General features: G+C 36.2%; 1 protein-coding gene across 1 annotated transcript in view; it reads right to left on the bottom strand.

The window, feature by feature from the left end:
• Positions 1-23,973, bottom strand: part of LOC120531679 (protein mono-ADP-ribosyltransferase PARP14-like) — a 72,820-nt gene that overhangs the window by 8,715 nt on the left and 40,132 nt on the right. Inside the window, exons 10-15 of the mRNA XM_039757298.1 lie at positions 16,745-16,894; positions 11,852-11,914; positions 10,719-10,895; positions 7,153-7,359; positions 4,423-5,022; positions 2,024-2,160 (exon numbers count right to left, since the gene is read on the bottom strand). Of these exons, the coding sequence (XP_039613232.1) occupies positions 2,024-2,160; positions 4,423-5,022; positions 7,153-7,359; positions 10,719-10,895; positions 11,852-11,914; positions 16,745-16,894 (1,334 nt within the window). The remainder of the gene's footprint in view (positions 1-2,023; positions 2,161-4,422; positions 5,023-7,152; positions 7,360-10,718; positions 10,896-11,851; positions 11,915-16,744; positions 16,895-23,973) is intronic.

Raw genomic sequence — 23,973 nt, 5'->3', positions numbered from 1 at the left:
AGCAGCACTTCTAGACAAAGAATTATTCAGCAGTAGCATGTGAAGAAACACAACTAAAGCTCCTTTATACCTACAGCAATATGCTTTTCTAATGCCCAACTGTAAATGCCCCCTTATCTTTAGCTATGTCAGAAGTTTTCACTATAGTTTTTGTGGGTTCACCGACAAAAGCGCGATAGACATATGCGCCCCGACAAAACCGCGACGGACAAATGAGCGCCGACAAACCCGCTAACTGGTTTTCGACAAATGCCCGAGAGAGGCCAAGAGAGTGGGACGCCCTTGCTGCAATTCTTCCTACATATGCAGGGCGTGATCTTAAGGACTATCTGCGTGCCATGCTGATGGCATGCCGCATCTCATAATATTGACTTATAAAATAAACATTATTATATATGTTTTAAACTAGTAATTCATATTTAATGAAACTTTCGCGATTTTGTCGCCGCGCATATGTCTATCGCGCAAATGTCGGGTCACAGTTTTGTTGCATTAAAAATAATGCGTTTTTTTTTTTTGAGTGGCGGGAATAATCTTCTGTGGTAAACAGCAACCTACTAGTTGCACATAGCTGCAAAATTTTGTCATGCCATCTAAAAAAAAGAATAAATATGTGTATATATATATATATATATATATATATATATATATATATATATATATATATATATATATATATATATAATCTGTCACATTTTAATTTTTTCAGCCTACAATCAAAGCATAATTTGGCATTATTTTTACCTGCACTCTTCAATATTTATACATGAAAAATATATGTTTCTTCATGTTTACTGTGATCAAATGACCTTTCCTGGAGATCAGAACTGGAGCACTAGATTAGGCACTCAGATATTCAGGTGTAAAAAGGTCACTACAGCCAAGGAAAAGAAGAGCTTCATTAAAGTACAAGAGTCTGGTAAGTGGTAACGTACAGCAAAAGAGGGTGTAACCATCAAAGTTATTGGAGTCCACATGATGGAGAGTTCCAGAAATGCTGTACAAGGGTCTGAATCCACATTTATATGGACAGAGGATCTTTATATCATTTACACATCTGCACCTCAGGATAATACAGTATTTATGGAGTGCCCTTGCATCTGTCATAGTTCTAGCACCTGCACTTAAACACATATACTCATCAACCAAGCAACTACTGATATGCAAATCTGAGTCAACTAGTATATTTACTTTTATTTGCTTAGCAGACACTTTTATCCAAAGTGAAAACAAAAGAGGCCAAAATAATTTGAGTAAATCATGCAGCCTATTCAAACATAATTTACAAAGAATAATATTCACAATATAATCAAGCAAATCATGCAGTCTATGCAAACATAGCTTACAAGGAATAATTAATATTCACAACCCAAACATAGTTACAATCAGTTCCCACATGATGTCGTAAAGAAACAAAAGATGCTTAATTTAGCTGGGTAAGATTTCACGTGACTTAGATGTTTTTAAAAAATTATGGGAAACAAACCAAAACTACTTTTTAAGGTAATGGACCTAAGGAAAGAATGCAGATAAAGCTGTATGTAGCTGGTTTTAGTCTTCCTCTTAGAACACTGAAAGTTTTAAGGCAATCCAAGGCTTCAGAATTCAACCCCTGAAAAAATTGGTAAGTTACATATAAACATCTAATTAGATGAACTGTTAATGAAACCACTATTTGGTAAGGAGACAGAGAGTCTATATGGAAATGGATTTTGTATCTGGAAGGAAAGAATCTGAATTACCTCCGTCCCTGATTCGACCTTTATAAAGCAGAAAAGTCTACAACATTTCAAAAATAGTCTTTGATCTCTCACTAGATAGCACTATGATTTAAAAGGTGTGCCCTTATTTTTATATTATGTGGTCTGATGAAATCTGTGGGTCAACCAAAAGGTGCTCTAATCATGTTATGATTCTGTTAAAAATCCACTGTTAAATGAACCACAGCCTTTTTGTTTTCAGTTGAATTGCAAGTGATGTTCATATAGATTTACTGAAAGACCTTACTTTGATGACATATTACCTTTAGAATCTGATTCTTGCATGTCTTCTGAAATAAGACTTCCACATCCTTGTATTCTTGTAAATGTGGTAAAAGTACAACTCGAAGCATAGAAGTTCCCTTCATGTCATCCCAGTGTATTGGAACAGTACCTGTTGCTTATAATAAAAATGAATAATGCAAACATTACTCATCTTAGGAGTCTTTTGAAAAGCAAGCATAGGGTTTTAGTTTTCACATAAATGGGAGATTTAGCAGGAAATTATTTTGCTTTCTTCTGCAGCATTAAACAAAGATGGAGAGGATTAAATGAAACAAAACTGTAGTACTATCAACCATAATATATTAATTTGTTAAAAATTTAAGCAACCATTAAGTTAGCACTAGCTGATACAACAAACAGAAATTCAGTGAATCTTAGAAAGGAGGCTGATATCAACATTATTAGATGACCACACATTTTGCAGTTTCACACTGGGGAAGGAAAAAAATAGCACACACTCTAACAGTTCTGTCATTGCCCTTTCTAAAGTGAATGAGAAAATGATGGGCAAAAATCAAAAATATCACATCCTTCTGCTGGTCACTGAGTATAAAAGAACAGCACAGACCAAAAGTGATGTTACTGAACTTTGCCAATTGTCTTCTCATTTGCTCTAGAGAGATCTGTTAGCCACAGTTCCATTTTACACTACTTCCTCCCCTGTGGATGCAGTAAATAACTCAACAGTCTCACATGTGTGACAACAATAATTTGATGTCTACAAGAGAGAGGCGATATATATGCAGGACAATATCAAACATAAACATATACAATAAAATACAGAATACATATTATTTACAAGATAAAAAAGAAACCAGAAGAAGAATACACCTGAATGATTTGTAGGGCTGGGTATCAGCATTGATGGCCCAATTTGATTCTATTCCAATTCACAATGCCCCGATATGATTTGATATTGATTTTATCTTGACTGAATTATTGTGCACTGATATGTGAAGTTGTGGCTTTTTTAGAAATGAGTTGGCCATGCATAGAGAACATTAATATAATGTGACAAATTTCAGTAACACTTTTTTTGAAGGATGTCTGTTTAGTAACTTCGTAACATATGCATACACATGGAATGACATTTAAGAAGAAATACTTGATTAGTAATGAACAGTTAAAATCAGTATTTGGAAGATGTGGAACAAAATATCACTGCTATTAAAAAAAATAAAACTTTTTCACAGTACTCATTCAAAATTCACCAGAATTTAACTAACATATGTAATTGCCACATCAGAGTCCACACATATTATGGGGTGCTTCTTGTTTTATTATAATGCAATGGCATCAACTTTATAAAATATATTGTATATCATCTTGCAAATTATATTATAAAATAATCAAACGATTTTTTTTCTTAAATAATAGTTATTTTAATTATTAAATTATTTCATAATATTTATTATTATTATTATAATTCAATAACTTATTTGTGTGTTATGTATCTCCATGTAGACAAACTTCAGTTAAACTGTTAGCTAAATTTATTCCCCTGTTGGACATTTTAAATAATCTTGAATTAGTTGAAATTAAAGATACAGCAGGAAGACTTGTGTCTTTCTATAATTCTACAAGTTACACATATCTTCAGTTGCTCACTTACAGCAGTCACAGTCCTCCGAGAAAAAGCAAGTATTTTAAAACGAGGTTTTAGAACTGATGTTTGTTGACAGTGGCAGTGAATGAATGGAACATAAAAGAAAAACAACCAGCCATCATAACTGTTAATGTTGCTGTTATGGAGCTACTTCAAGTTGGCTGCTTTGAGCACACGCTCACTTTTGTATTGCAGGCAGTTCTGAAAATTCCAGGAACTACCTGCTTGCTTTGCCAGGTGAGGTGTGTTGTGGGGTTTGTTATCTTTAGGGTCTCTTGCATGGAAGCTTGGAGCTAAACGCTGTCTAGGGTACAAATTGTTTAGCCTCTACTTATTGGGTGTCCACTGAGATAATGTTTTAGGGTGAAGTCAAGATAAGTGATTTCTCAAATTTGTTGTGTTACAACAATAATTAACTTCTGTGCTGCATAGCTTACATATTGCTTTACCAACACACCACTTGAATTCGTAGTAAGAACACACATCTGATTTAAGTGTCAAAAACATCAATTTCAGTTAATACAGGACACACCATTTTAAGCAAAGCAGTAAAGTGATTTTTCTGTAGAAAGCCTTAACAGGCACATTAGTGCCATCTACTGCATCAGATGCCAAAAATGAAGATACAATACGGTAACAAAAAATCTACATATAGTAAATGAGCAGAATAGAGATTCACAAGATTGATCTAAGAATCGATATTGAATCACTTAAACAAAAAATAATGATTAATCGGAAACTGAAATGAAATACAGAAATAAAACGACTTACTTGTTTGTACTCTCTTCACTTTAACTTTTCCACTATCCGCACTTATACCAATTTTCTCAGCTAAAATGACATAATATTTTTTATGATTAATATCAACCTGGACCTCATGTACATCTTCATTAAGGCCTTTCTCTAGTTTGCAGTTTGAGATGCTGTCAAATGAGAGAAATGTTCCATTGGATTCATACTGCCAGTCTACTACATTCTTGTACATCTCAGCCTCACGCTTCTGGGTTTCAGCATCTCTTATACTCCTTATCATTTCTTGAATTTCTCCATACACAGTGAGCACATCTCTTGTAAGTCCTTCTACTTGAATGTGTGCTTCTGACTTGGTGCACTCAATTTTCACACTGACCTGCAGATTTTCCTGCAGGTTTCTCAGCTTTTCATGTTCCTTTTCAGTGAAATGATAGATTAGTTCATCTTTTATGTTTTTTTCAGTTTGCTCCTTAATGATTAAATTTCTTATCCACGTTTTAGCACTTGTCACAGCATTTGATGAATCACCAGCAATGTGAAAAATTGCTGGATCAATCTCTCCCACAATGACAAACTCTTCTTTCTTCTGTGTTTTGGGTGTGCCTCGAAAATATGGTGCTGAAAAAATATAATCAATAAAATTAAGGGACCTTAATACAATCCAAGAATTGTATTTCTTATTTTTCAAATTAGAATTACAAATATGGAATGCAAGCATGTCACAGTTTAGCTGAAAACTGCATATCATACACATATATTTCAGTTAAAACTAAAACATATTCGGCACAAGATCCAAATTGTGAACAATGTCATAAAGTGTGTGTCTCACTAGGCCATATTTTATACTCATCATTTTGAATATGCACATCTCTTAGATAACCTCAGGCCTAAACTCATTTCCAATCCTTTATTACTGCAAGTTCCAACTAACACCGGAAAGGATAGCACTGTGTGATAAAATATGTACGGGGTATCCAATGGTGCATTTCTTGCTCAAAGACTTACTTCCTCCACTGGAAGAATTCTAACTGACATACCGAATGTCAGTTTGAAAGTGTTTTTATATATTAAAACATAAAACTTTGCAATTCTTTTTCAAGGAATTATAAAAAAGAATAATTTAGATTTTATAATAATTCATTTTTGCCATTTTGCCAGCTGTTTGAATTGTATTCTCTTAATAAAATAAACACATGAATTTTAAATTGTGGGCAGTTGGGTGGTGTACTGGATTATTTTGTTGGATCACAAAGTCATAAATAATCCGGAGTTTAAATCTGCATCTGGTTGTTGTCTTTGTAGAACTTGCATACTCTCCCTTTGTCTCTGTATGTTTTCATGCAGGTACTTTGGTTTGCCTTGCAGAGCAACAGAGACACATAGGATTGGTTAACTGGGGACTCAAAATTGGCCTGGTGTGAGTGCGAGTACAGAGGTTTGCATGATTTGGCCCTGCTTACAGGAATTTCTCAACTTATGCACAGTGCTGCCAGTATGGCTTCTGCCTGTCATGACCCTGAACTGAGAATTTATGCATGTATATATGTCTGAGAATGAGTGAGAATATATATTTTTATTACCTAAACAGAGAAGAATGTAACAGTAAGCAATATTTCTGTTTAAATATCTCTGATAAAATGCAATCCCAACTCATTTATTCATGGCATTTAAAATTTTTTGTATTGTGTTTCCATGTTTTAAAATAAGTGATGGAGGAGTAAATGGATGGTATCAGACACTGCATGTTAACTTCCTCAGTTACTAAATATTATTGTATATAGTGTCAATAGCATTATGCACATTATCATATCTGATTAAGCAAACAAGATTAGAAAACAGTATCATATGTAAAGCTCATACACATACCCGAACTGCCTAAACTTATGAAACAAATAACACTTCCTTATTAAACCCGTTTCTTCATGCACCAACTCTCTGAAACTGACTCTTCCATACTATTTTGTGCTATTGGTTATATGGGTTCAATGGATTCCTCTGCTTTCACTGTGCAATGGTCTTTAATGTTGGTGCTAAATCCAAGTTTCTCCTACTATATTTTGATCATGTATTTTATCTAAATACAATTGATTTTACATTATACTTGTGATTTTTTTCAGACTGTATACAAGGACAAGTAGTCTGTTGACAAAACAAATTAAAGACCCATATGAAAAATGTCATGTGGTCTAAAGAAAAGTAACAGTTGAACTTCATCTATAAAGATCTAAACGCAAATAATGTTTTTTTTAAAGTAAAGTGGAAAGAACGGCAGTACTGAGTAAATTATAATGAATAAGGTGAAAATGAAGTTCTGAGGCTAGTAGTTTTTCAGTTTGAAATTGGATATTATTCATATTTGGATCAAGATGTGTTTTTACAGCAATGATCTAACAATCAAGACATTTAATTTCAGCTGAAGAACCCAGGAGTCCATAACTAACCCTTACTCAAATAATCATAAGCATATGTCTGTGCCTTATGACTGACCGATAACCTTGGAGTTACCTGATACTGGAAACTTCACTAAGTGATTTAGTTTTTCTTATTGTCGAAGCTCTGTCAACTATACATACAACCACCCAAAATTAAATGATGGTTTACTGTACTAGAATGGAAGTAAGACTCAAATTATCCCTGTAAGATTCCATTAATTATTAAAAGTACTGTAAATTGAAAGGAATTGTTTAGAAGTCTGAAAAAGTATCTAATTAAGCTAACAACTGTACTTCTGAATACACCATAACTTACATATTAATTTTGTAAACCAGCTTTCCTGCGATGGGAGAGCAGTACCTTCTTTTGCTTTCATGCTTTCATAAAACACTTCTCCCATAGTAGTTTGGAATATCACAATTCTGATTTTCTTCAAAAACTGTACATTGGATTTGCTGGCAAACTCAACAATAGAGTCAATCATTGCATTAGCTACCAGTGAAGGGTCAATGCCTGCTTGTCCTGTAAAAATAATACATTAGCTTAAAAATAAATTATTATAAAACAGTTATACCTCATAGAAATGTAAAAGGAATGGAGATTTAGCAGACAAAAAATATAAATTGTTGTTAAGTCTGAGAAATTATGTTTCCAAAAAAACAGGACTTATCTCTCAATTATAAAAAAAAATTTCTGAAGAGAAACAGTAGGGCGACGATACGTGATCTTATAAGATCACAGAAGACACTTAAAAGTCCTTAAACATGAGACTTTGTGCCAAGAGATTGACCCAGGACCGTCTCGTGATGACATAGAACACGAGATTCTTGCAAGACACGCCCTACTTACAACCAAATAACAGCACGGGCAGGAACACACTCAGTCGTGTTTTGGCTTTGAGCACACACAGATCCAGGGCTCTCAGCGCATATAAAGCGTATAATGACAATACATTATAAATGAAACGAAGACGACTAAGCGAAGAAGAAAGCAGCGTGGAGAAAAGAGACGAAAAAGAATAATCTAGGTGCAAATTCAGAAGATAAGGAAAGTAATTATCAGCCAGGAACAACTGGAATTCAAAAAAAGCATGTCCAATCAGGCTCAGAATTAAAAGACAGAAAGTAAAAGACAAAGTATAATTTTATAAAGACGTTCACAAATGTTGCCGCTAAACACATACAGAGCAGGTTAGAGATTATGAAAGCAGTGGAATTCGAAAGGCTAAAAAAAAAACACTGCACGATACACATGTGGAGAAAGTTAAAGAATATGAAAGTAGGAAAATTAGAAAGTAAAAAAAAAGAAAGTAAAGATCGCAGCAGCACAAACAAACGGAAATTATTACTCGAAAAAAGGAAAGTAATCACCACGGACCAGGTGTCATTGAAACAAAAGCAGGATAAAGCGAAGTCACTAATAAAAAACAGAGTAGAAAACAAAGTAAATAGCTTAAAAAACAAGGGGCCAAACACATGCAGAGCAGGTTAGAGATAATAAAAACTGGAATTCAAAAGACTTGTAGAAACACAAGAAGAGCAAGATTCAGAATATGAAAGCAGAAAAAAAAAAGACAGTGTCAAAACAAAGAAAGTAAACATCGCATTAGCACAAAGAAAGAGAAATTATTACTCGGAGAAAAAATGAAAAGGCGAATAGAGATCGAATATATGGACATAGGTGATATGTCAGAAGTATGTACATATTGTAAGGCTTTGAAGTTTAAGTCAAGAGAATTTCAAAAATGGAGTTTATCTCACATGCATTTATTGGTTACTTTGAAAAAAAAATTATTGACTGCTGATAACGTATATCGTTTTGTCTGTGCTGAAATTCCAAACAGAGAAACCTATCCTAAATTATGGTACAAAGTCATTAATCATATGTCTCACAACAACAACAACATTTATTTATATAGCACATTTTCATACAAACAGTAGCTCAAAGTGCTTTACATATTAAAGAATAGAAAAATGAAAGACATAATTATAAAAAATAAATCAACATTAACATCGAATAAGAGTAAGGTTCAATGGCCAGGGGGGACAGAAAACTCACTGATCTCATAAAAAAGATTCAGCATATTGGGACTTGAAAGATTCCAAATATTGTTTTTACAGAAGTTCTGAAATAAAAGTGAAACTAATCAAATAGCAACATTTCAAATAAAAAAAAATCTTAAAAGTGTGTATCCGGAAAAACAAAAACGGGAGTTGGCAAGCGAAGCTAGCAGAGGGCAAAGCCCCCTAATTTATTATAAAATTAATCACTATTATAAGAAATCTTTGAAAAGGTAACAAATGTCAAAGTACTAAAACCTGGGGAATTTGGGCTTGTGGTTAATGACCTAGACTTTAAACTGCAAATGATACTAGAGACTCACTGGGCAACCAAAAATCCAATAAAGCTAAAATATGCTCTAATTGTAATAATAATGTTGTGCTTTTCTATGCAGTGTGGGTAAAAAATTGTCCACAACAAAGACATCCACCAGGAAGCCTTTAATAATTAACTACTTACATAATCATTGAAATTGCTGAAAAGGGATTCTTGTGAATAGGGTCAGCATCTTTAATTATCTTGGGAGTAACATCATTTGCAAGTCAAGAAGCCAAACTAATATTTTTACTTAAGGCATCTGAGTAGTGTGTCCATATTCACTGGATACAAAGTATACTAGTATGGTACCTGCTCATCTCAAGATAATAAAGCACTTCAGAGAGTGGTAAAATTGGCATCGAAAACTGCGTGCTGCTTTGAAATACATCCAGTATTTTTAAAGTCCTCAACTATCTTGCATAATCACTATTCTCCATTCTTGCAATATGTACTTAACTATTAGCACTTAGGTGTTACTATTAAGATTAAGGGATAGTTTTTATCCTGAGGTCACAAACTTATTTAAAGCATGCATGCACACAGAAAGACACAACTATACATATAATAGTACAGTACAGTATAATATATGGTATATTCAGTACAAGCTGTTGTATTTATTCTTTTTTTTTGTTGCTCTGTTGATGCTATTGTATTACTGTTACTGAAGTTTGTAGGAGATATAGAAGCAAGAATTTAATTTTACTATGCAAAATGAAACAAATTTGAAAAAAGCTGAACTGTAATGTCATTTGGAATTAATTTATGACAGTACACTTTCAGGGAAACACATATTACATAAGCCACAGAATTTAAATCATTGAACTATGATTAATTGTGGGTTTATGGTTTTTAAAAAATGTAAAAAGATTTAATAAAAATACCTGACAGCATATACAGATTCTCTTTTAGTGTCAAGTAATGTAATTCTCCAATCAATATTATCATCAAGCACTCTACACAGTTAATAAGCAATCCTGTTTGGGAGTTTTACGTGTTTAATTTGCTGCTTGCTAGATAGGAAATCCAGATAATCAGTATGGTGTAAAACCAGAATCAGAAAACACTACAAATTCAGCTTTCACAGCAATTATTGACCTACAATTAATAACTTTTTGACAATAAACCATTTAAGCTTTCCACCTATATAGTGCTTTTCATAGCATCATAAAAATACATTTACAACACTGCACTATCAAAAACAAAGTTGTGCAAGTAAGAAATAAAACAAGTTATATTAAAATCATTAAAAACCTACAATATGATTAAACAATAACATGACTGTAGCTCAGAAAAGATAAACAGTAGTGAGTAAAATAAGGTAAAAACCAGAAAAGTAGTAATATTTTAGAAGAAAACGTGTGTAAACGACCAATGTTACTTTTCATAAGAAAAAAAAAAAACAAAACAGTTTTCAGTTTTCACTTCAAAATATAATTCTCGCAGCCTCATAAACAGACACAGGAATAGATCATTATATAGGAAATGGATGAAGTTAGACTCACCAGTTCCCAAAGCAGGGAAGGACACTGATGATAACTTAAGATGCTCACACTGCTGAAGAGATTGTTTTACCATCTCCTTAATACCAGAGGCATCTTTCTGACCAGCTAAGTGTATTATACAAGTACACTTCAGATTCCCAGATTTTGTTATTATCAGTCCATTTTGTCTTTGTCTAGCTGGAGAAAGGAAGGCAGTGAAAAAAAATAAACAATGGCTATCAGAACTGATTTCATGGCTTGGATTGTACAGTATTATGACGTTATACATTTTTCCTGCCAGGAACTACAAACACAAACACACACATACCACAAGAAAATATAGATCAGAGAATCCCATTTTACGGTCCAGAATGCTTAAAAGTTTTTTAATGATGAGAAAAGAAACCAGCTCTTCACAATTTCAGTTGCTACAGTTGCAAATACTCTCTTTTATTATGTTATTATTATTAAAAGTGAATATGGATGTTGTAAGTCTCCACTGGTATTTTATACTGTTATGTTTATTTGTAAAATACATAAAATATCACAAAATATTACATCACACCTTATGTAGTATCAATATCAGCACTGTTTGTAGCTCTGCTGCCTTTATTATTGCACACTTTATGGAAAAAGTAGATATGGATGAGTTAGGGAGGAAGCAGATTTTAGGCAAATAGACATTTATTTTTGTTACACATGCAATATTCAAATTGTCATACAACATAAAAAACAACCATAGCAGTACTAGAATTGCTTAGAATTAAGCACTACAAAATACAGAGTTTTTTCTGATGCCTTAATATTTTAACTCATATTGCAGTTATTGTTACTCAAGCTGTAAATGCAAACTCCTGAAAGTGTTTAGCTATCATTGTTAACAATTTTCCACTGAAAATTCCACATGAAACAGATATATTGTACACAGTAAATAATCATCCTAAAAATTACATCACAACAAGTAAGCCAGTATGACAAAACTGACCCTTTATAACCTTTGCTATTTTACACCCTTAGTTGTTAGACTTGCAATATCAAAATGCATCTGCACCTGAATTAATATCATTTTAACTTTTTGATAATTGTTTTTTTAATTTTTGGGTTAAGAACTTAGATTTTTACTATTGAAAAGTCACCCAACATTTCGCACTTACCCAGCATTTGGCACTCGCGCTCAACCATTGGCCCAGCCTGGTCTAAGATTGCTTTGGAAACACCTGAAACAGAAAAATGAAACAGGATGCAATATTAAATATGTGTGTGTTTTTTTTGTTGCAAAAAGCCTTATCAAGAGACATCTGAAAAACTCTTGTGAAAAGCCCAATACATTCACATAGGGTAGGCAAATAGAATTAACAAATATATCACAGCATTTTTTTCCCCACAAATGATTTCTGACCAGCCTTTGTGTTGGGAAAATGTGCTTCTTTAGGTAGTAATCAGCAGCTCTCCATTATCAGTCATCAAAGATGACAATACATAAAGATATTCACTAAATTACTAGCCTTTAAGATATTTTTTTGCCTTTCAGAAGTTAAAAAATTTAAAACACATTATGTAAGGGTCACCTTATATATTGTTCTGTGTATCATCTTTAGCAGATACTATATATTGCATACAGGTACTAGTTGTACTGTATATTAGCTGATGAAGCCTGTAAATGGACCAGTACACATTTCACATACTAATGCAGAAGTCAGATTTTAGCATGTGTTCTAGGCGTTCTTTTAATACTGGACAAGGTTTCTGACTCTTGGTCACAAGTAATCCATCCTTTCACAGTGCATCCGAAAAGTATTCACAGCGCATCACTTTTTCCACATTTTGTTATGTTACAGCATTATTCTAAAATAGTTTAAATTCATTTTTTTCCTCAAAATTCTACACACAACACCCCATAATGACAATGTGAAAAAAGTTTACTTGAGGTTTTTGCAAATTTATTTAAAATAAAAAAACTGAGAAATCACATTTACATAAGTATTCACAGCCTCTGCTCAATACTTTGTAGATGCATCTTTGGCAGCAATTACAGCCTCAAGTCTTTTTGAATATGGTGCCACAAGCTTGGCACACCTATCCTTGGCCAGTTTCCCCCATTCCTCTTTGCAGCACCTCATCAGGTTGGATGGGAAGCGTCAGTGCACTGCCATTTTAAGATCTCTCCAGACTTGTTCAATCGGATTCAAGTCTGGGCTCTGGCTGGGCCACTCAAGGACATTCACAGAGTTGTCCTGAAGTCACTCCTTTGATATCTTGGCTGTGTGCTTAGGCTCGTTGTCCTGCTGAAAGATGAACCGTTGCCCCAGTCTGAGGTCAAGAGCGCTTTGGAGCAGGTTTTTATCCAGGATGTCTCTGTACATTGCTGCAGTCATCTTTCCCTTTATCCGGACTAGTCTCCCAGTTCCTGTCGCTGAAGAACATCCCCACAGCATGATGCTGCCACCACCATGCTTCACTGTAGGGATGGTATTGGCCTGGTGATGAGGGGTGCCTGGTTTCCTCCAAACGTGACGCCTGGCATTCACACCAAAGAGTTCAATCTTTGTCTCATCAGACCAGAGAATTTTGTTTCTCATGGTCTGAGGGACCTTCAGGTGCCTTTTGGCAAATTCCAGGCAGGCTGCCATGTGCCTTTTACTAAGGAGTGGCTTCCGTCTGGCCACTCTACCATACACGCCTGACTGGTGGATTGCTGCAGAGATGGTTGTCCTTCTGGAAGGTTCTTCTCTCTCCACATAGGACCTCTGGAGCTCTGAAAGAGTGACCATCGGGTTCTTGGTCACCTCCCAGACTAAGGCCCTTCTCCCCTGATCGCTCAGCTTAGATAGCCAGCCAGATCTAGGAAGAGTCCTGGTGGTTTTGAACTTATTCCACTTGCAGATGATGGAGGCCACTGTGCTCATTGGGACCTTCAAAGCAGCAGAATTTTTTCTGTAACCTTCCCCCGATTTGTGCCTCGAGACAATCCTGTCTCGGAGGTCTACAGACATTTCCTTTGACTTCATGCTTGGTTTGTGTTCTGACATGAACTGTCAACTGTAGGACCTTATATAGACAGGTGTGTGCCTTTCCAAATCATGTCCAATCAACTGAATTTACCACATGTGGACTCCAATTAAGCTGCAGAAACATCTCAAGGATGATCAGGGGAAACAGGATGAACCGGAGCTCAATTTTGTGCTTCATGGCAAAGGCTGTAAATACTTACTGTATGTACATGTGCTTTCTCAATTTTTTTATTTTTAATAAATTTGCAAAAACCTCAAGTAAACTTTTTTCATGTTGTCATTATTGGGTGTTGTGTGTAGAATTCTGAGGAAAAAAATGAATTTAATCCATTTTGGAATAAGGCTGCAACATAACAAAATGTGGAAAAAGTGATGCGCTGTGAATACTTTCCGGATACACTGTATGTCCATATATTCGATCTCTATTTGCCTTTTCGGTATTTCACCGAGTAATAATTTCTCTTTGTTTGTGCTAATGCGATGTGTACTTTCTTTGTTTTGACACTGTCTTTTTTTCTGCTTTCATATTCTGTATCTTGCTCTGCATGTGTTTTGCACCTACGTTTTTTTTGAGTCTTTTGAATTCCAGTTTTCATTATCTCTAACCTGCTCTGCATGTGTTTGGGTCCCTTGTTTTTTAACCTCTTTATGATGTTTTACTTTGTTTTCTACTCTGTCTTTTATTTCTAACCTCGCTTTATTCTGCTTTCTTTTCAATGACAACTGGTCCGTGATGATTATTTTCCCTTTTTCGAGTAATAATTTCCACTTGTTTGTGCTACTGCAAACTTTAGTTTCTTTTTTTTATACTTTCTAATTTTCCAACTTTCATATTCTTTAACTTTCTCCACATGTGTATCACGCCAACGACTTTTTCTTTTGAGCCTTTCAAATTCTACTGCTTTCATAATCTCTAACCTGCTCTGCATGTGTATAGCGCCAACATTTGTGAACGTCTTTATGAAATTCTACTTCGTCTTTTACTTTGTCTTTTAATTCTGAGCCTGATTGGACGTGCTTTTTCTTCAGTTCCACTTGTTCCAGGCTGATAATTACTTTCCTTAATTTCTGAATTTGCACCTAGATTATTCTTTTTCGTTTTTTTCTCTCCAACGCTTTTGAGTCTGTTTTCTCCGTGCTGCTTTCTTCTTCGCTTAGTCATCGATGTTTCATCTATAACGTATTGTCCTTATACGCTTTATATGCGCCGAGAGCCCTGGATTTGTGTGTGCTCAAAGCCTTTACACGACTGAGTGTTTTGCTGCCTGTGGTCTTATTTGATATTGGTTGTAAGTAGGGCGTGTCTTGCAAGAATCTCATGTTCTGCGTCCCCATGAGACGGTCCTGGGTCAATCTCTTGGCACAAAGTCTCATGTTTGGCCACGGAGCATCTCACAGGGACCTTAATCTCTTTCGTCTCGCGGGTCTTTTAAGTGTTTTCTGTGATCTTCTGATCATGTCTTGTATCCCTAGTGTTTCTCTCCAGGATTTTTTTTATAATAGAGAGATTTATGTTGTTTGTTTTCTTTTATTCTAATGTTGTAAAGCACTTTGGCCACAGCATTCCTATTTTGTTTTAAATGTGCTATATAAATAAATTGACATTGACATTACTAGAATACTACTGGAATAATGGGGAGTCACTTCTTAATGTGGCAGTGCTAGGTACAATGATTCAACCAGCCTTGAATGTGATGCCAGTCTATTGCAGGGTTAACTTATTAATACACTCACGTATACCCATACAAGATCAAGTTAACCTTTAGGATTTTGAGATATGGGGGAAATCAGTGTATCTAGATAAAAATATCTGGATAATAAACAGGTGAAGATGGGAAAATTCCACACAGGCCAGACCAAGATATGGAATCCAAACTTTACAGAAGTCACTATGTCACCTATAAAAAAAAATAAACATTTTTTTGGCACATCTAATAAGAAGACAAATATAAAAATAACACATGCTTATGGTTTCTGATCATAAATTGAGAAATAGTCAGACTTCAGTTTATAATTGCTGCATAGTTCAAACCTCCTTTTCTAGATTATTTCTAGTTAGACTATAACTGCAGTTCTCTCCCCTACTGAATGTTCCCAAATAATTTTGGCTGTTTAAATACATTAGATTTTCAACTTATCTGCTCTAAATTGAAATAAACTCCGGTGCTGCAATGAACATTTTTGATCTAAACATTGCTGTGCTTAACATATGGCTCCTCAATGGTAAAGCACCAGAACTCTCTGATTCATTGTGGACTGCAATCTTTATATGTCATGCAAACATTGCAAAGAAAGGAGTTTCCATCTCTTACTGAGGCAACACCGACAGTGTAGCATTCTAAACCTAACATTACGCAAATAGCCATTGAATGGCCAATATCTTTCATTTGTGTCTAAAACTGATAATGAAATCAGGTTTTATTCTATTCAGTGTTACAAGTATAAATTTGAGCAACATATGCACCAAAACTAAAAACAAATATTTTCTGATCCTTATAATAGAGTGTATAGCTACTTAAGTACAAGACAAAACAAAGAAGATTATACTACGAAATTTTATCCCAGAAGAGTCTCTCTGTGAATGTTTTTAAAATTTCCACATTATGATTTCTTGACTTTTATTGAAAATAATGCGCCCAAGATGTTCTGTACAGTTCATGCTTATCATATGTGAAATAACCCAAATACAACCTGTTATGCTGTACACTACATGTCAAAAACCTAATTACAATTGCACCAAATTCTACCTAATAGCTAATTTTATATTTAAATACGTAATATAATATTTTCAGTTATCCCCTGTACTTAATATACAGTATATGATAATTGAATTTTCATTTTTATACTTGTATTTATCAGGTTGATTCTCATTTATAAATATCCCTATGAGTTCAAAGATCCAAGAAAACTGTGTACAAATTACATTCACTGCTTAAAATTACTTGCTGATGTATGTGAACAAAGAATGTACTACTTCCTTTTCTTTGTGAGCTCACAGTTAATAATCTTAAATTAACAAGCAACAGTTGACTCTACCTGACTTAAGTGTAAAGTCATCATTGGAGGAGTTCACTATAGCATCTGTGGTTTCCTTGGTGATATCTCCTGTCAGTACTTCCAGATTAATTGCTCCAATTGTCATCTGGTACACACCCAAGTTTGGCAAAAACACATGGCCAATAAAACCTGATGAGAAACGAAACAGTTAGTCATTTAAATGTTTACTCAAAAGAATCTATACTAATAAAAGGCAAAGCCCTCACTGACTGATTGACTGACTCACTCACTCACTGACTCACTCATCACTAATTCTCCAACTTCCCGTGTAGGTAGAAGGCTGAAATTTGGCAGGCTCATTCCTTACAGCTTACTTACAAAAGTTAGGCAGGTTTCATTTCGAAATTCTACGCGTAACGGTCATAACTGGAACCTTCTTTCATCCATATACTGTAATAGCCTGCAGATTGCTCGCCGTGTGAGGCGGAGTTGCGTCTCGCATCATCACGTCTCCCATGTAATCACGTGAACTGACTGTGAACGCAGTACGTAGAGAACAAGGATGAGCTCCAAAGAGCGCTGAAGAAAAAACTCATTATACAATTGAGAAGGTAGCAAAAGATTATGAAATGAGTGACGCATACAAGCATATTCTTGTGTGCAGCTACTTCGGAAACAAAGCACGGTGTAAACCTAAAGTTTAAATTAAGTTCATAGACAGGCTGCCGCTGGCGTTTGTCATGCCTACGATGAATACGATATTCCGGGATACAAGTTTAATGAGAGGACGAGGGTATAAACGAGTTTTGATCACTTTGTAACTAAGTTAAAATTGCTGGTGAAGGACTGTGCTTATGCAAATTCCGAGAGACTGCGTTTGTGGGGGGATTGACAGTTAAGGCGGGTGGGGGAGTCACGTCATCATCTCCCCTCCCATTTACCTCATTTCATTCACTTCATTTCGCTCCAAGCTGAGCTCCGCACCTGACGCGGTCTTACCGTTCTTCTTCCTCAGTGTTTAGTCCTCTCTCCTTTACTGATTTATATAAAAAAAAGAGTTGAGATCGTCAGGGATAGAATAGTGTTTGGCACAAACTCAGCAAAAGTGCGAGAGAAACTTTTAAGTGCCGGGTCTGAGCTAACATTTAATAAAGCCATGGACATCACAATCCGAGAGACTGTGTTTGTGGAGGGATTGACAGTTAAGGTGGGTGGGGGAGTCATGTCGTTATCTCCCCTCCCATTCACCTCATTTCGCTCCAAGCTGAGCTCCGCACCTCATGCGGTCTTGCCGTTCTTTTTCCTTGGTGTTTAGTCCTCTCTCCTTTACTGATTTATATAAAGGAGAGTTGAGATCCGAGAGACTGTGTTTGTGGAGAGATTGACAGTTAAGGCGGGTGGGGGAGTCACGTCATCATCTCCCCTCCCATTCACATCATTTCATTCACTTCATTTCGCTCCGAGCTGAGCTCCACAGCTAACGTGGTCTTGCGGAAGCAACTTCGTGACGCTGCCACCAAATACTCGAAGAAAAATCCACAAGTTAATACACACACTGTCGCTAGAGTTTCTCCACACTCTGAATCCTCCAGGCACTACTGAGCATAATCTAATTTTGAGGGTTGGGACACCAATAATGTTATTGAAAACCTTACAGCCACCGAGACTTTGTAACGGCACAAGAGGTCACGTGTCTGCAAAAGAACCTAATTGAGGCAACTATTTTTACTGGCAGTTGCTCAGGGGAGAGTTTTTGTATTCCTCGCATCCTGTTATACCCTTTGATCTCTCATTTCAATTCAAATGCCTCCAATTTCCAGTAAGGCTCTGCTTCGCGATGACAAATAATAAGTCTCAGGGACAGACCCTACAAAAGGTTGCCATTGATTTGAGGCAAGATTGCTTTTCTCCTGGACAAACTATACATTGCATGCTCAAGAGTAAGCTCAACGCACAGCTTGGTCATATTACAACCGGAGTGCTGAACTGACAACGTGGTATACAAAGAGATCCTTAACAAATAATTACATAATTGTAATAACATAATTGACAATGTAATTGTGTTGTCATTGTCATGAGTGTTGCTGGCATATTATATATATATATATATATATATATATATATATATATATATATATATATATATATATATATATATATATATATATATATATATATATATATATATATATATATATATATATATATAAATAAAAGTCCAACCCCATCCCACGTGGCGGCGGAGAGGACGAGCCGCGCCGGTCTGACCCGCCGGCCGCGACGTCGGGAGGTGCCTGCCTCGACGTAGTAACGCCTTGCCGGCCGAAAAGGGGGCACGGTGCCGCAGTGGGTAGCGCTGCTGCCTCGCAGTTAGGAGACCCGGGTTCGCTTCCCGGGTCTTCCCTGCATGGAGTTTGCATGTTCTCCCCGTCTCTGCGTGGGTTTCCTCCGGGCGCTCGGTTTCCTCCCACAGTCCAAAGACATGCAGGTTAGGTGGATTGGTGATTCTAAATTGGCCCTAGTATGTGCTTGGTGTGTGGGTGTGTTTGTGCATGTCCTGCGGTGAGTTGGAACCCTGCCCGGGATTGGTTCCTGCCTTGTGCCCTGTGTTGGCTGGGATTGGCTCCAGCAGACCCCCGTGACCGTGTGTTCGGATTCAGTGGGTTGGAAAATCGATGGATGGATGGATGGAGATATTATATTACACACATTAATCCCTCCTCGATCGCGGGGGATGCGTTCCACAATATATACACATTGTGATGGATGTCCGGCAAGAGTTGCCGGCCCTCACCCCCAGGTCGCCAGGAGGAGCTCTCCCGACAGCATGGACGTGCCCCGAGTTCCAGCAGGGCCTCATGGACTTTGTAGTGTTTATACACAGCCCTGCTGGATACCTTGGGAACCACAAGGAGTCGCTGTAGTGTGGCTCATAGACTCATATGTGCCCTATAACCTGGATGTGCGTCCTAGTCACGTGAACGGGAGGAATGACGTACTTCCAGGTTGAAGAAAAGAGAAGTTTTACCTGACCCGGAAGTGATAGAAAGTCACATGGACTGTGGGGCAAACACTTCCGGGTCAAGGACTATAAAGGACTGTGGGAAATCCCAGACGGACGAGCTGAGCTGGGTGGAAGAGTGGCAACGTGTCTGGGAGAGTGGAGGATTGGTTATTGTTTATTTGATTATTGTGATTGTTATTGGAGTATTGTGGAGAGGAGGGTGCTTTGAGCACTTTATTATTATAATAAATATTCATATTTGGACTTTTACCTGGTGTCTGACGTGTGGTCTGAGGGTTCAAAGGGTGCGAGAAAACCCCAATCTGTCACAACATATATATGCATACACATATCTACATATATATACACATATTTTTTTATATATATATATATATATATATATATATATATATATATATATATATATATATATATATATATAATATTTGCCCCAAATCGCAAATTTTTTTAATTTAAAAGGGTTTTAGTGGGCTTACAGAATCAAATAATAGACATGGACATGAATATTGTAAACTCAAGCTCTTTTAATTTCTGAAAAAAAAATGTATTTAACCTGCATTTCAATTCAAAACAGAAACAAAAATATCATCCCTGGCTAAAATTGGGCAGACTTAAAAATAAAGTGGTATTTTAAGTACTTTAAGTACATTTTCAGAATGGTATTGTCTTTAAATAATAATAACAAAAATTTCAACATAAAGTGCAGTTTTTCTTCTTAAAAAAATAAGGCAGAAACATAAAAGGTAATTTGACCAGCTTCACCTTTAAACTCTGAGTAACCTTAGCCAAAATTATTTTGTACATTAGGCTAAAACAGTGTGATCATTGAACATTTTGTAATTAGATGTAATTAAAATTACTAACGGTCACGGAAGTCCACAGATCCCCAGTAAGAGCCACAAAGTCCGCGCTCTGTAATGCATCTAATTTTGCTTGCTTTTCAGTGTCATAAAGCTGTTGAATTTTACGTAAAATAGTCTTTCGGAACGGCAGTTCTCCTGACGCTAACTGTAGCACATTTTCTAACCCCCTATCTTCCACCATTGTTAGTGGTCTACAGTCCAAAGCAATCCATTTTGCAAGAGAATTTGTAAGTTTGACCGATGTTGACTTACTAATTTTGGTCCTGAAGCCAGTCACTTCATGAAGTTTGGGCTGCCGATACCTTTTGTTGGTACTCGAACTGCTTGTGCAGTTTCTGTGCTCCCTGTAACATGTTTTGCATTTAGATGGTACCGTAAGGTTGAAGTGCGTCGGTGGTATGCAAACTCATTTTTGCACAGTTTGCACAAAACCACGCTTTTATCAGGCTTCCGTCGGGTAGTCTTTTGAAATGAAATTTGCCTCTGATCAGTCCTAGCAACGCGCTTTCTTCCGACTCTTACATTTTTGTAGCTCTGATGTGTGCATCAATGTAATCGATGTACCAGGAAATCATGCATTGACAAAAGTTCCCCTTTGCTTGGAATGCAAAGTGTGATTAAATGCGTTATTTTTTAACGCGTTATGGAGTACATGCATCGAAGCTTCTCAGCTGTGCTTGTGCTAAGAAAAGGAAACATTTTAAAAATAACGTAACATGATTGTCAATGTAATAGTTTTGTGACCGTTACGAGTGTTGCTGTCATCAAGGATTTGATTATCATTATTTCTTTCAATCAGGTTAGTATTTGGACAGTTTGCACAAAACCACGCTTTTATCAAGGCTTCCGTCGGGTAGTCTTTTGAAATGAAATTTGCCTCCGATAAGTCCTAGCAACGCGCTTTCTTCCGACTCTTACATTTTTGTAGCTCTGATGTGTGCATCAATGTAATCGATGTACCAGGAAATCATGCATTGACAAAAGTTCCCTTTGCTTGGAATGCAAAGTGTGATTAAATGCGTTATTTTTTTAACGCGTTATGGAGTACATGCATCGAAGCTTCTCAGCTGTGCTTGTGCTAAGAAAAGGAAACATTTTAAAAATAACGTAACATGATTGTCAATGTAATAGTTTTGTGACCGTTATGAGTGTTGCTGTCATCAAGGATTTGATTATCATTATTTCTTTCAATCAGGTTCGTATTTGGAGGATGTGTTGTGTTCAAGTTATATTCCGTGTTTGTCAACCTTTGAAAAGATAACAGGTTTCATTCATCGAAGTGTTCAGCACCCAAATCGGTACTCGTGAATGTAAGATGTTCAAAAGGCATTCCCGGTATTAAGTTGTAGAAATTGCCTGCGAATATTTAGCGGTAGCGTGTGTATGAACTTAATTTAATCTTTTCCAGTCCTGCAAAGTCAGTTGACATGAGCCACTCGGAGTACATGCTCTGCTCGTGCTCGCGATGTCAACGGCTTTATTTAATGTTAGCTAAGACCCGGCACTTAAAAGTTTCTTGCTACATCAATTTTAACTCCATTACAAAGTGATCCAAAGTCTCATTTATACCTCGTATCTTCTCATTAAACTTGTATCTCGCGAATACCATATTCGTCGTAGGCATGACAAACGGCAGCCCGAGTGTGTCTATAAACTTAATTTAAACTTACGGTTCACACCGTACTTTGTTTCCGCAGTAGCTGCACTTATGAATATGCTTGTATGCATTACTCGCTTCATAATCTTTTGCTGCCTTCTCAATTGTGAAATGGCGTTTTTTGCTCAGCGCTCTTTGGAGGTCTTCCTTGTTTTCTACGTACTGCATTCACAGTCAGTTCACGTGATTAATAGGAAATAGGTTCAAGTTATGACCATTACGTGTAGAATTTCGAAATGAAACCAACTTTTGTAAAGTAAGCTGTAAGGAATAAGCCTGCCAAATTTCAGCCTTCTACCTACACGGGAAGTTGGAGAATTAGTGATGAGTGAGTGAGTGAGTGAGGGCTTTGCCTTTTATTAGTATATATATATATATATATATATATATATATATATATATATATATATATATATATATATATAGTGTATATATACATACACTAGCCATGTGAGCCCAACTACGTTGCGCGTGTTAAAGTTGTCTGTGAAGGGCTCCCTGTTTAAACGCGGCTGCCAGTTGTGAACTGGGCCCTTTGTCGCACAGCATTATGATTTTTTATAAGGGAAACAAAGTTACAAAAGAAAAAACTCTTGGACATTGATTCGATAGGAACGGCCTACTCAGAATCACTGTCCGAATAGTAATTATGTGGAGGTGTGGGAGCATTTCTGCTTTTGTCCGTTCACGACGCTATCGTTTCCTCTCACAATGTCTTCTCAAAATTTCTCCAAACTCACAGGTTGCTTTGTGGTTATAAAAGGGGGGTACATAGGTATCCAGGCTCTTTAAAGCATAAATAGGGATCACTTCACTGACATGTGAGCAAGCCACGTAACAACTGTGAGACGTGCAACACTCGCCGTCTACAACGTAACAATAATAATTTCCGGAACGTGCTGCTACGTTGTCATTCATTTTACACACTGTCTTTCTTTCATTCATCTGTTATGTAGGCACGTACCTTTTATCATCGGCAATCTCATTCTTTAACCAGGCCTCAGGAGCTAACCAGCGTAACACTATCCACCACCCCTTTCGATATTCCGGCACATTGTTGACATCCATGAGTAACAACAACGTACTAAACTGGAAGGTGGTCTACGCATGCGTGGAATTCGCGAACAAACAAAGATCAAGATCTAAATGAAGATCTCTTTAGTTAATTTAAAGCACAACAATATGTTTAGTTTGAATGTCTGTGTTTTGAGGTGTGACTGGAGTATTACAGTCTTCAGTAGTATAAGCCTGGAGGAGATTCTTAATGCAATGCCTATGTTTTAGCTGTCTCTCTACTGCCATCTAGTGCTTCTTCTTCTAATTCATTCGCGGACAAACAAAGATCAAGATCAAAATGAAGATTATATATATATATATATATATATATATATATATATATATATATATATATATAAAAAAATATAAATATGTGTATATATATATATATATGTGTATAATGTGTATATATATATATACTAATAAAAGGCAAAGCCCTCACTCACTCACTCATCACTAATTCTCCAACTTCCCGTGTAGGTAGAAGGCTGAAATTTGGCAGGCTCATTCCTTACAGCTTACTTACAAAAGTTGGGCAGGTTTCATTTCGAAATTCTACGCCTAATGGTCATAACTGGAAGGTATTTTTCTCCATTAACTGTAATGGAGTTGAGCTGGAAAGGACGGGGGGGAGTTTGTGTGACATCATCACGCCTCCCCGTAATCA

This window comes from Polypterus senegalus, chromosome 6 (assembly GCF_016835505.1).
Source record: "Polypterus senegalus isolate Bchr_013 chromosome 6, ASM1683550v1, whole genome shotgun sequence".
Lineage (NCBI taxonomy): Eukaryota > Metazoa > Chordata > Cladistia > Polypteriformes > Polypteridae > Polypterus > Polypterus senegalus.
Note: the sequence above shows the minus strand (reverse complement) of the source record. Positions and strands in the feature narration are given on the sequence as shown.